Source organism: Protopterus annectens, chromosome 4.part0 (assembly GCF_019279795.1).
Source record: "Protopterus annectens isolate FY-2018-M chromosome 4.part0, PAN1.0, whole genome shotgun sequence".
Lineage (NCBI taxonomy): Eukaryota > Metazoa > Chordata > Ceratodontiformes > Protopteridae > Protopterus > Protopterus annectens.
In genome coordinates this window covers 1,699,347,332-1,699,362,502 of record NC_056733.1, presented here as the reverse complement: position 1 = coordinate 1,699,362,502, position 15,171 = coordinate 1,699,347,332, and the positions used below count along the sequence as shown (strand labels likewise).

Below are 15,171 nucleotides of genomic sequence, written 5' to 3'. Positions count from 1 at the left end.
CCCACACAGGAAGAAAGAGCACAAATGACATCCATGTGCCCATGCCCACACAGGAAGAAAGAGCACAAAATGACATCCATGTGCCCATGCCCACACAGGAAGAAAGAGCACAAAATGACATCCATGTGCCCATGCCCACACAGGAAGAAAGAGCACAAAATGACATCCATGTGCCCATGCCCACACAGGAAGAAAGAGCACAAAATGACATCCATGTGCCCATGCCCACACAGGAAGAAAGAGGACAAAATGACACCCATGTGCCCATGCCCACACAGGAAGAAAGAGCACAAAATGACATCCATGTGCCCATGCCCACACAGGAAGAAAGAGCACAAAATGACACCCATGTGCCCATGCCCACACAGGAAGAAAGAGGGCAAAATGACATCCATGTGCCCATGCCCACACAGGAAGAAAGAGGACAAAATGACATCCATGTGCCCATGCCCACACAGGAAGAAAGAGCACAAAATGACATCCATGTGCCCATGCCCACACAGGAAGAAAGAGCACAAAATGACATCCATGTGCCCATGCCCACACGGGAAGAAAGAGCACAAAATGACATCCATGTGCCCAGGCCCACACAGGAAGAAAGAGCACAAAATGACATCCATGTGCCCGTGCCCACACAGGAAGAAAGAGCACAAAATGACATCCATGTGCCCATGCCCACACAGGAAGAAAGAGTACAAAATGACATCCATGTGCCCATGCCCACACAGGAAGAAAGAGTACAAAATGACATCCATGTGCCCATGCCCACACAGGAAGAAAGAGTACAAAATGACATCCATGTGCCCATGCCCACACAGGAAGAAAGAGGACAAAATGACATCCATGTGCCCATGCCCACACAGGAAGAAAGAGCACAAAATGACATCCATGTGCCCATGCCCACACAGGAAGAAAGAGCACAAAATGACATCCATGTGCCCATGCCCACACGGGAAGAAAGAGCACAAAATGACATCCATGTGCCCATGCCCACACAGGAAGAAAGAGTACAAAATGACATCCATGTGCCCATGCCCACACAGGAAGAAAGAGCACAAAATGACATCCATGTGCCCATGCCCACACAGGAAGAAAGAGTACAAAATGACATCCATGTGCCCATGCCCACACAGGAAGAAAGAGTACAAAATGACATCCATGTGCCCATGCCCACACAGGAAGAAAGAGTACAAAATGACATCCATGTGCCCATGCCCACACAGGAAGAAAGAGCACAAAATGACATCCATGTGGCCATGCCCACACAGGAAGAAAGAGCACAAAATGACATCCATGTGCCCATGCCCACACAGGAAGAAAGAACACAAAATGACATCCATGTGCCCATGCCCACACAGGAAGAAAGAACACAAAATGACTTCCATGTGCCCATGCCCACACAGGAAGAAAGAGTACAAAATGACATCCATGTGCCCATGCCCACACAGGAAGAAAGAGCACAAAATGACATCCATGTGCCCATGCCCACACAGGAAGAAAGAGTACAAAATGACATCCATGTGCCCATGCCCACACAGGAAGAAAGAGCACAAAATGACATCCATGTGCCCATGCCCACACAGGAAGAAAGAGCACAAAATGACATCCATGTGCCCATGCCCACACAGGAAGAAAGAGGACAAAATGACATCCATGTGCCCATGCCCACACAGGAAGAAAGAGCACAAAATGACATCCATGTGCCCATGCCCGCACAGGAAGAAAGAGCACAAAATGACATCCATGTGCCCATGCCCACACAGGAAGAAAGAGCACAAAATGACATCCATGTGCCCATGCCCGCACAGGAAGAAAGAGGACAAAATGACATCCATGTGCCCATGCCCACACAGGAAGAAAGAGCACAAAATGACATCCATGTGCCCATGCCCACACAGGAAGAAAGAGGACAAAATGACATCCATGTGCCCATGCCCACACAGGAAGAAAGAGCACAAAATGACATCCATGTGCCCATGCCCACACAGGAAGAAAGAGTACAAAATGACATCCATGTGCCCATGCCCACACAGGAAGAAAGAGCACAAATGACATCCATGTGCCCATGCCCACACAGGAAGAAAGAGCACAAATGACATCCATGTGCCCATGCCCACACAGGAAGAAAGAGTACAAAATGACATCCATGTGCCCATGCCCACACAGGAAGAAAGAGTACAAAATGACATCCATGGGCCCATGCCCACACAGGAAGAAAGAGCACAAAATGACATCCATGTGCCCATGCCCACACAGGAAGAAAGAGCACAAAATGACATCCATGTGCCCATGCCCACACAGGAAGAAAGAGCACAAAATGACATCCATGTGCCCATGCCCACACAGGAAGAAAGAGTACAAAATGACATCCATGTGCCCATGCCCACACAGGAAGAAAGAGTACAAAATGACATCCATGTGCCCATGCCCACACAGGAAGAAAGAGCACAAAATGACATCCATGTGCCCATGCCCACACAGGAAGAAAGAGCACACAATGACATCCATGTGCCCATGTCCACACAGGAAGAAAGAGCACACAATGACATCCATGTGCCCATGCCCACACAGGAAGAAAGAGCACACAATGACATCCATGTGCCCATGCCCACACAGGAAGAAAGAGCACAAAATGACATCCATGTGCCCATGTCCACACAGGAAGAAAGAGTACAAAATGACATCCATGTGCCCATGCCCACACAGGAAGAAAGAGCACAAAATGACATCCATGTGCCCATGCCCACACAGGAAGAAAGAGCACAAAATGACATCCATGTGCCCATGCCCACACAGGAAGAAAGAACACAAAATGACATCCATGTGCCCATGCCCACACAGGAAGAAAGAGTACAAAATGACATCCATGTGCCCATGCCCACACAGGAAGAAAGAGCACAAAATGACATCCATGTGCCCATGCCCACACAGGAAGAAAGAGTACAAAATGACATCCATGTGCCCATGCCCACACAGGAAGAAAGAGCACAAAATGACATCCATGTGCCCATGCCCACACAGGAAGAAAGAGTACAAAATGACATCCATGTGCCCATGTCCACACAGGAAGAAAGAGCACAAAATGACATCCATGTGGCCATGCCCACACAGGAAGAAAGAGCACAAAATGACATCCATGTGCCCATGCCCACACAGGAAGAAAGAGCACAAAATGACATCCATGTGCCCATGTCCACACAGGAAGAAAGAGTACAAAATGACATCCATGTGCCCATGCCCACACAGGAAGAAAGAGCACAAAATGACATCCATGTGCCCATGCCCACACAGGAAGAAAGAGCACAAAATGACATCCATGTGCCCATGCCCACACAGGAAGAATGAGCACAAAATGACATCCATGTGCCCATGCCCACACAGGAAGAAAGAGTACAAAATGACATCCATGTGTCCATGCCCACACAGGAAGAAAGAGCACAAAATGACATCCATGTGCCCATGCCCACACAGGAAGAAAGAGTACAAAATGACATCCATGTGCCCATGCCCACACAGGAAGAAAGAGCACAAAATGACATCCATGTGCCCATGCCCACACAGGAAGAAAGAGTACAAAATGACATCCATGTGCCCATGTCCACACAGGAAGAAAGAGCCCAAAATGACATCCATGTGGCCATGCCCACACAGGAAGAAAGAGCACAAAATGACATCCATGTGCCCATGCCCACACAGGAAGAATGAGCACAAAATGACATCCATGTGCCCATGCCCACACAGGAAGAAAGAGCACAAAATGACATCCATGTGCCCATGCCCACACAGGAAGAATGAGCACAAAATGACATCCATGTGCCCATGCCCACACAGGAAGAAAGAGTACAAAATGACATCCATGTGCCCATGCCCACACAGGAAGAAAGAGCACAAAATGACATCCATGTGCCCATGCCCACACAGGAAGAAAGAGTACAAAATGACATCCATGTGCCCATGCCCACACAGGAAGAAAGAGCACAAAATGGCATCCATGTGCCCATGCCCACACAGGAAGAAAGAGAGAGAAAAAGAAAAAGATAAGCTGAAGATTAACAGACCTCCACAGCTGGGCTGTATTTAGGAGAAGCATTACATGGCAAGCTAGCATTGATAGTAAAGACAAACAGATACAAAAGGGACAGAAAGTGAAACAAAGAAAGATACAAAGGCAGGGTGTCATTACCACATACAGAAAGATAAAAACATAACTATACTGTCAGTATTGGGCTAGACTTTTTTTTAGTCTTTCAGGTGTAGACTATAAAAGGAACACAATTTATGAACATTTACCTGTCTGAAGGCCCAGGGTTACTCAATGTATCAGATCGGCATACTCCTAGGCATACAACCTCACCCATCTCAACCTTTCCTGTAGGCTCAGTGCTCTTCTCTGATTCATAGAAAAGAAGGGATTTGCCCAAACAACACCAACGCTTATGGAATTCTGGGTAAGAAATATAACATCGAGTCAGTGTGACAATGTCTATTATTTTTTTTTTTTTAGAAACAATTTATTAAGATGTATTTTCATCTCTTCCAATTATCTTTTGTCACACAGTTACATTTCGGCTACTACTTACCATCCTTATTTCTTTTTAATGTCCCAGATTTACTGATGGCAGTCGATTTATACAGGTATTCTCGTAGCAGAACAGGGTGAACAATTTCATCATAGACCCTAATTGTATCCACAGAATTTCCATCTGGTAATTCTAGATAGAAAATAAAAGATAAGACTCAGAAAAGGAAGCTAAATATAATACTTAAGATATCAAAGAGATGTGTGATCATAACAAATAAATAATAAAACTGAAAAATTGGTAACAACTGAACAAAAATAGAAGGACCATTAAAATGTGCAGCTATTTAATGACTTAGATCAAATATAAATCTTCAAGAAGGATACTTAGTATTACAAAATCAACAAGATTAAGCTATTTAATGCCAGCACCACACAAAGCTTTCATAGAAATGAACCACAGGAGATGTCACAGATCTAACATAACTGCTCAGTGTTGGTTTGTATACTTTTTATTTTAACACATTAGTTGATGAAAACTTTCACTGCACTTTAATTACTTTATTTACTTACAACAAAATTATTCTGTTTATTTATAAGATGGGATGTGCATTTGTTGAAGGTTGTGCGTCAGGGCTGGTAACCCGGTACGTAAAAATCCACTATCAATAATTAGCGGACCGGAGTTCCACTGTGGTGACCCCTAACCGCGAAAAGCCGAAAGTCACAAACAAATTTATAAGATGGGATGGCTAGATGTCCATGTATGCATGTGGCATTGGCTAAACAAAAAAGAAAGACAATGCTGGTTGACCAAAGTGTACTTGATGAAAGCCAGCATCATTCTGGTAGATTTCTTCTTTCACACTCTCCAAAGTGTTAAGAGTTTTAATTACTTTCATGGAATAACCTTGACCTGACTTAGGAATGGGGTCCATTCTGGCCACAGCATAAAAGAATAATACATTTTAGGAAAAATTTCAAAAATAGGTTATAGAATGAGATTAATTGGTTGCGTCCTAGCACCTAATCTGCTTTCAGAGTAATGTAAAACATGTTAAAGAACAGTACTTCTAATCTTTGCAGATGGCTTATGGTACCTGGTGATGGTCTCAATTCTTCGTCTGTGGAACAGCAGCTGTTATTAGCACTTGATCTTTTTTTTTTTTTTTTTTTTTTTGCAGAATACAGGACTTTGATTTGCCAAGAACCAGATCAGAGGCAACACAGATGAAACTGCAGCTGCTGACTTGTGAGGAATCAGTATCTGGTACTATACAAAGCCTATCCTTCCTTCTTGTCTTCAAGCTGCAAATGGACACAGTTAGCTTTATCAATATCTGCGCATCTGACTGTACCCTTTCCCATCATTCAACCCCCAGTACTGAAAAAGTCTCCTCCAATATTTTTACAAACTAAAAAACACACAATGTATTGAGATTACCCACCCATAAAACTAGGAAGGCTGTTCTTAAAATGCAGTGTTTAGTAAGCTTAATGTTATAGCACTGTCCTTCTCATAAAACACAGGGCTCCTTAAAATAAACCTTTAAAATATGTAGGTTTACTACCCTGGTAGACAGCAGGCAATATCATGCACAACACTAAATAATGCCAGGTGCATATCTATAAAAGAGATAGAGACTTTACTTTTTTCATAATTAAATTTTAAATTAGTATGCAGTTTGCTATTAAATTAAAAATATATACATTTCATTAGTAGATATAATGTGATGTACTCCCCCCCAGCTTGCTATGCCCAGTACCCCAAGTATCCCTGTCCCATAGTTTGTGATATGACAATGGAATACACAGGAAAGATCCTACAAATCTATGCACCTTTCTATCCACCCACCCCCATCTCTAAATATAATATCTCCAAGGCCACAATGAGAAGGAAAAAAGTTTGAAAAAAGTGACATACTTCCCTTTTCTCTGAGTATTTGCAACCATAGACTCATTATATTTAGAAATCAGGGGTGTGGGGACATGTCTCCCAGATTGTAGGAGGCTGATATGGGTAGTACACTGTTATTCTGTTTTTTCTGATTCACTGCAATGATTGGTGAATGTTGTGGTAAGACAGTGGGATTGGGAAACTGGGCTGTAGGAAGGTCATAGTTAAGAAGTGCAGGTAGGTTCAAATTTGAGTTTATTATGGTGCTCATTTACTTAATCACTTTATAATAACAATAATGTTGGAGAATGTGATGTAACAGATAAAACTAAAATAGTAATAATAATAAAAATTTGTAAAACTGAATTTAATTTGTATGGACAAGTTCTCAAGGAGCACAAAAGACAGCAAACAGCATAACAGCAAAACACAATTAATTACTAGCATTGTTACAGTGTATAAATATTAAAATACTGACATTTTTAGGCCTAGTTAAGTAAACCTGTAAGTGCAAATAAATCCAAATAAGGTATAATGAAGTTTCAAGGCAATAGTACTAACTAATAGGCTTACACCGGTGCTGATGGTCACACAAAGTAACTGCACCAATGAACAACAGCCACTAAAACTTTGCATGGAGTCTTAACAGTCCTTCACAGAGACCATGAACATTTTGTAACAGGCAAAGTAAAAAAAAATGAAATAGTTTGACTTCACCCTCACCCGATAGCAGCGGATTAATCCCAGAGGGTGCCAATCCTAAAAATACACAGTTTAAGATATACTAACAAGAAACCAAAATAAACAAGTCACAGAAAGACAAATAAATCCAAACTGCTACAGTCTCAGACTTATCACAAATATTCAGTTTTGGCACCTCTTCAAACATAAAGCCATTTTACTAAATGCCAATGGCACTTTATGTTCAATTACTATCAGTAGAGCATGTCAAATATTCACTGGTCACAACTGTCAACAAGCAACATCCCATCAAGCAATAAGCCATGTCTTACAATTTCAATGAATTTAGCAAATGGAAAAAGAACAGTGCAGGCAAGTTTTCACTGAAAACCAAAAAGAGTAGCCTATAGTCGGGCAGTCATCATCACCATTTTGAGGCCATCTCTATGGACTAGAACCCGAACCCTGATTACATACTAGGTGATCTAATTACAGGGTAGCACACTATAAAATGAATATCATTCACACAAATTATACCCAAAAAGGAAAACAAAATTCAAAGCCTGTCTCCACTGTCTGAAACCCACATATAGAAACTAAACAGCTCAATTAAGCTCTCTACTTTTGTCATTTTCAACAACATATCTTTTATCAGAACCATACCTGACTTATCTAGTGTCTGGTGCCAGTCCCTGATCTGGTGCCCCATCCTCAGCTCTTCAAGTGAAGAGCAAAAAAAAAGTCTACTCCTTTAATCTAGCACTCGAACCAGATCCCCATCCATCCACCCAAAATCCAAATGCTAAGCCTTGCTACAGCTTACCACACACACACACAAACAAAGTGCTTCAGTACATTTCCATACTAGCATTTAAAAATGCCAGTATAGAAACTGCACTTCCTGATCTTGCCCCTAACACCTTGCACCCAGGCTGGCTTCTCCCTTCACCCCATCTTTACTTTATTTCTTTTTCCTATCGTCTTCTACCCTTGAACTTTAAAAGATCAGAATGGATTACCACAGGAAAAAAATAAAGTAAAACACAACAACATAAAACAATTTCACTTTATTGAATAAATAAAATTTTGAGTCCTTTCATAACTAGTACTCCATTGGGCGATTACATTTAAGTTTATGACAAGTTTTAAAGCTTTTGACTAATAGTGCAATAAGGTTCTTATTTCCTAACAAATCCCAGCAATTATTGAACTTCACAAGTGAATTTAAACACATTGTTAGTTCCTTGTATCCACTGTGCTGATGAGGTCATAAGAAGGCCAAAATGTACATGCCCATGAACATTCAGAAGCCATATAGCTGAAACAGTTGATGTCCTTAAGGGGTCGTTTGCATATATCCTATGAGCCTCTATTATAGAAGGTTTAATGTACCACACAGTGAAAACTCTAGCTTGGCTAGCTTTCTCTTGTAGTTTTTACATTTTATACAATGCATAATATGATTTTCATTTTTACCCATAAAATAAAAATACCGTTAATGAATCTGCAATAAAACTTTATTTTTAACTAAACTGGGATGATTAATATTGCAAGATTCTGACTTTGAACTCTTACATGACTGTCCTTTGAGCTACATGACTTATGTACCTATATTGGAAAAAAAAATAGTATTCCTGTATGCCTGAAACATGCATGTTTATATTGTATTCTGTTATTATATTTTGCTATAATATTTTTGTTAAGCTCATTTACATGTTGTTAGCAATGTACTGCTTAAACTAAGTTTACTGCTTGTACCTTAATAATGTTCTTTTTGTTGTGGAGCGTTTCTCCCTGGGTCTCCGCTGAAAACTGTTTTTTTTTAACCCAGTCGGACACTACCCAGTTAACAAATGTAAATAAAGAAATAAATAAAATTAACATTTAATAAGGTCAATTACCACATCATTGCTAACCATAGAACCTTTTTAATGTCAAATGAGGGGAAAATTAGGTACCTGAATAGGTGTGATTCCATGTCTATTATCTCCTAGTATCTTAATTCTGGATTCTTCAGTTGTCTGTCCATTAAATGTGACTTACACAATAAACAATAAACATGCCTATCATTTCCTAGATATCATTAATACAAACTCCTTTAATCAAACTAATTTCCCATCAGAGTGACTAATATACTTCATTGTTTGCTTACAAATATTGCCGCCACCAACATACCAACTAAAGACATGCCTTGCTTAATCAAATTGACCACCAAACTGTCATTTTACTTAAAATTAGTACCAGCTGACCCATGAATTCAACTACATTTAGAGACTATCCAAAGCAAACCTTATATCCTTGTCTGAAAACGTAAAGAAATTCAAAGGTAGTTTTCCTACTTTTGACCAGATCTCTAAAGATGCTTCATTTAACCAGATAACAGCTTAATGGTGAAGGAATGGCTATGATTTTGAAAGTAGACAGATTAGACAACCGATATAAATAAATGTAACTGAAACAAGTAGAGGGTATAGTGGGACATTCAAAGGCAAGTGTATTGCACTTCTAACTAGACACTCACAAAAGGACTTTCTATTTAGTATTTAATTACTACAAATATCCTAGATAATACATTGCTTTTAACTGAAGACTTATAAGGTTCCCTGTTTTCCTATAAAAAATTCCAACTTTCATACAACTCCATAAATAGAAATAACCCAACTTCAACCTCCAGATTTCATTTCGTCTCACACAGAAATAAACCACCTTAATATTCTGTAATCACTCACATACTATAACACACAATAAAACAAATCCTTTACTTACACCATCCCGCAACTGTACAGTAGGGCACTTGTCCTTCTCCAAAGAATCATGCACTCATTCTTAATTTTTAACTCCTCATACCCTATTATTTCTTCCCTCCCAAATTATCAAATAAGCCCCACAATCCTGTATCCCCCTCAAACTGAACTGTATAAATTCACACACACTCAGCAATTCAAGTCCATCTCATATCTCCACAAGATTGAAAATTACATATTCTATAACTTTCATTGGTACTAGAACATCCCCTCCCATATTCAACATTCCAGTCCTACAAAAAAAAAAAAAAAAAACTTCACTCTTACATAATAAAACTTCCAAAGTTCTGTAGAATGCTACTATACATCTTATTCCTAAAAAGTAACGTCAAAACCAACTCAAGTTCAAGTTCCACCATGTCCCACCAACTATATCCTAAGACATAGCACCAAGGTGTAGATAAATGAAAACATTGCTATCGCCCAGGTGTCATGAGGTTGATTAATGGTTGGGAGTCTGAGAAGCTAATAGAGGAGGGATGGGCGTGCCCATCCTGGAAGGACAACGTGCACTCAGATATTCCTCTTGGCCAGTCCTTTTTGGAGGCTGGGGACAAACAGGAAGGTTGATGTCCAAGATGGAAATGGTGAAGGACATTGGCTGAGTACCTATGGACTCATAGTATACCATCATGTTCCTATTGCACATTCATTCTCTGGACATATGATTGCATATAAGGAAAGCCGGTAGGGCAAAATATGACACAGCTAAGGTACATTAGAGTAAGTCCAGTATAGTAGACCCAGTGGATGAGTTGAGGTCCTGGGGGCAGATAACGTTCAGCTGTGAGGATGCATGTCTTCTTACTTACTCATTCTTCTGACATCACTACAGTCATTTTACAATGGATTAAAGATAGCACACCAAATCTTATCAACACTTCCTAGGATATTCTCACAAATTTAATTTAAAAGCAACCAACAAATACAAAACAATTCACAAGTTAACTCCCTTAATGACCCCTACCTGGATAATTATAAAAATTCCTATATAAATCTCCCATCTAATTGTCCTATCAGTTGATTAACAACCACCACCTTCTTATACTGACCAATTATAAAGCCTTATACTAGAATGGTTCCAAGCTGTACAACCATAAAGACACTTAATTTTTCCAAAAAAATCCAGTATAAACCTCATATGGCTTGTCTACAATCATATTAACTCCTCTCTCCATGACTATGACACCATGGAAACTATAAAAAGGCTCACTGGACTCAAACTAAAAACTATCAAATACAGACACTATTAGATCTTGTTAGTACTGAAAATCGCAGCAAGATATCATCCCTTAAAATACTCCCTCTGTTGTTATGTGATCACTCACCAATAACTATTACTTGTAGCATCTCCCCACTTGGTTTCTACCCAGATTTGTCACACTTCAAACTAAAGTCCCACAAAACATTGCCACAGTTAAACAATACTTGGATGTAACTGACAAATCTCCTTTCCTTTTCTATTTATACCACTCTGTAGTTACTTCCCTTCGTACAACTTTGAAATTTGGCCAAGAAAGTTATAAGATGCCACAAACACTTATCTTCAAAATCAACAATGTTCCATTTTTCATAAAACTAAGCATTTCTGGAATATAGTTAACTACTCAAAAATACTGTGGATGGTGCAATTAATACAACCTATGGTATCCTCAACTTCTCGGACTTCTTTTAAATCGCTAGCCTTCGTTTTCCTTTCCTTTACATAGGTCCTATCCCACGCTACACTCCAAAACTCTCCATTGTACACTCCTCCTTTCTCATCCATGAAAAAGACATAGCAAAACGCCTGCCTTCCATTACATATAATGGCTCTCCTACCCATGACGGGATTCAACCTTAGTTCCTCAGTTTGCATCATGAACACTTTGTACTACATTACATCTACAACCTGAATCTGTTGTAACTTGATGCCTCGGGACTGCAATGATGCAAGCGTTACACCCTTCCAAGACTACCAAACTTTCCTCATCATAAACTTCAGGCCTATTGGTATACCCCCTTTACCTTGTAAACTCCTCAGAAAATGTATTTAACTACTTGCTAAAATACCTGGATGCCACCATGTGTTTTGAGCTGTCCATGGTATCACAACCATGCTATATACTCTGTCAGATAGCATAGTACTCAAACATTGACAAAGGAAACCTTACAGATACTACTAAAGCCTTTGTCCTTGGTGACCATATTCATCTCTTAGACTTTCTACCTGCCACTGGTGTTCACTCCAAGGCCCTAGGCTGGTTTCACAAACAACTTTCAAAATCAAAATATGTTCTTGTATTTCCAGTTCTGCCATCCTATACAAAGGAGTACCCCAGGAGTCTATTCTGTTATGTCTGAGCCTCATTTCTGTCTTCATAAACGAACTTCCCTCTGACCTCCTCCACATATCCATTATACTGAATGGTGACAGAAACCATTTATAAATCTTGCTTATATCCATTCACTATTGAATCTGACTGAACTAGAAAATGATCTTAATCTCCTCTCAAACTAGCTTAATAAAATGAACCTCCTCCTTAGTCTCAAAAAAAAAAAAAAAAATATATATATATATATATATATATATATATATATCTATATATATCTATCTATCTATATATATATATATATATATATATATATATATATATATCTATGTATATATATATATATATATATATATATATAAAATAAACCATCTAAATCACTTTCCAATATCTAGACTGAGGGCTTATCCCACTGCAATACAGAGCTGGTATGCCACATACAATTATTTGTATTCTCAAAGTTCCTTGGTGTTTGTTTTACTTTTAACTTTGCTTATGGTGTTAAGGTTAGATTTGTTACGAAATGATTAATGACTAAACATTAAAGAATTAAATTCTTCCTCCTCATGCTGATACCTAAGGTACTGCACTTACTTTTAATTTCCTTCTCTCACCATCATCATTAATCTCGCCTGCTGTCCTTGTTCATAAATAGTTGCCATTTCACTTGTATCTATGGTACCCTTAGCTGTGATGTCTACTTATTTATATCTTCCCTTTCCTAATAAGGATACATTCTCTTCTGAAGTGTCCAACATTACTGTATGACACTCTGGCTTCATAATCTGCAGCATGCACACACATTACATGCATGTCAAGTAATCTTTACACTGATAAATAATTTTATTTCTTTAAATGCAGAGTAATCTAACTCCATTTAAAATGTGTTCAATCACTGTAATTTTCCACAGCTGTATGGCATGGAGGGGTAAAGCCCTGATTATGACTCTAACAAAGTGAGAACATAGGTTTGAACAGCAGCTTAGACATTGAAAAAGTAGGATGAGGGCTGGTAGCTGTGAGTGGCCATTGGTGTCACACTCATCTTAGAGGGAGAGAATGTTGGTTTTATTTGGTTGATTGCCACAAAGCAAATGGAAGCTTGCATGTCATCAAAAAAGCTAGAAATGAGGACATATGCTTGTCAACCCCCAGCCAATGGCACTAGTTCTCATTAGGATATGGATGGATGCATGCTCATGCACTGCATGTAGCGTACCCAACACTAATGCAGGTGCTTATGTCCGCCACCAGGAGTGTAGTTAGAGCTATCACAGTAAGGGTACATCTGCCTCCATAGCTGTATGTGTAATGGCCCCTCCTGACTGGCTCTTGCTAATGTGTTGAGGGAACTAATGGTTTCAAGACCAAATAGGGGAAGGCTTGATGGTTAGCAAGCACACAGGAAAGAGTACGTAGAAAAATAATATAAAGGTTACCTACTGTATGTCTTGCCTTTGACATGGGTCGTAGATAAATGAGTCTTTTGGATGAATTCTCTTATTTGGTTAAAAAATTTAAATAAATAGAACCTTAATCTGTGCCTTAATGGAATACAGATCACATTTCACTATTTGTTAGTGAAAGAATACCAAGTAAAGTACAGTTGGGTAAACTTACCATAAATGTAGATGTTCAAGTGTATTCACTGTTGCAGTCATTACATTTGGGTTATCTGCTTGCAGGTTGCCCTCAGTCAGCCTGATTAGCAAAGTCTTGGGTCCTGCACCACTTGGCTGTCCCTTCTTCCATGACGTCAGGTCATCAGGGGTATAAAATATGCAGCCGACTCCATTACATCAGTTTTTATTGCCTCGGATGTCAGGTGCCCCCCTAATGGGAAACAATTAAATATAAATGTACAAAGATATACCTCCAACAAAAAGCAAATACACCAAAAAGGCTTTTAAGCATAGTAAAGGAAAGCAGAGGTATAGCCAAAAGAAATTAGGGGGCTGGAGGGAGGGTAACCAGGACTGCAACAGTGAATACACTCGAACATCTACATTTATGGCAAGTGTACACAACTGTACTATGTTTTCATGTTTCACTGTTGCAGTCATTACATTTGGGTAGATTCCCAAAGTTATGGTTGGGAGGAGGAATTTAGATAGCATTAGGGCCAGCTATAAGGCCCTACAAGACTGCAGTGGCAAAGCCAGCTCTGGATTTAGAGAAAAATGGCAAATGATAATGGTTGGTAAAAGTATGTACAGAACTCTAAGTAGAAGCTTCTAGGATGTCCCTGGTAGGGACACCTCTGAGAAAGGCTTTAGAGGTAGATGCAACCCTGGTGGAGTGAGGTCTGATCCCCAGGGAGATAGGTTTTCCATGGTGCTTATAGCAGAAATGAATGCAATGGCTTATCCATTTAGAAATGGTTTGCTTTGAAATAGCCTTCCCCTCTGCCCCTGCAGCAAATGCCACTAGCAGTTGTTCAGATTTCCTTTGAGATTTAGTCCTGTCCAAGTAGAATCTACGTTGTCTGTGCACATCTAAGGAATGCAGTATCTGTTCCCCTTTATTCCGTGGATTGGGAAAGAAGGCTGGCAAATGAATGGACTGATTAACAGCCACACTGTATACCACCTTGGGCATGAAGGATGGACTGGTTCTGAGGGACACCCTGTCCGCATGAAAGTTGATGAAAGGCTCCACTGCCATAAGGGCCTGTAATTCAGATACCCTTCTAGCTGAAGTGATTGCTAAAAGGAAAGCTGTTTTCCAAGAAAGAAATTTTAAGTCTGCAGTAGCAGCTGGCACGAAAGGAAGGTAGAGTGAGTTTCTCCAAGACAAAGTTAAAGTCCCAGGCTGGGGTTGGAGCTCTCCTGGGTGGTTTCAAATTTTTGGCCCCTCTGAGGAACTACTTGAGCAGTGGGTGAGAGAAGAGGGGAGGTTCTGCGTTATAATGAACTGAAATGTCTGAGGCGTGGATTTTAATGGAGGAAAAAGACAGGC

At 39.9% G+C, this 15,171-nt stretch overlaps 1 protein-coding gene across 1 annotated transcript in view; it reads right to left on the bottom strand.

Annotated features, from left to right (window-relative positions):
* ARAP3 (ArfGAP with RhoGAP domain, ankyrin repeat and PH domain 3) overlaps window positions 1–15,171 on the bottom strand; it is a 1,205,760-nt gene that overhangs the window by 452,919 nt on the left and 737,670 nt on the right. The window contains exons 15-16 of the mRNA XM_044069919.1: window positions 4,581–4,712; window positions 4,291–4,444 (exon numbers count right to left, since the gene is read on the bottom strand). Coding sequence (XP_043925854.1) covers window positions 4,291–4,444; window positions 4,581–4,712 — 286 coding nt within the window. The remainder of the gene's footprint in view (window positions 1–4,290; window positions 4,445–4,580; window positions 4,713–15,171) is intronic.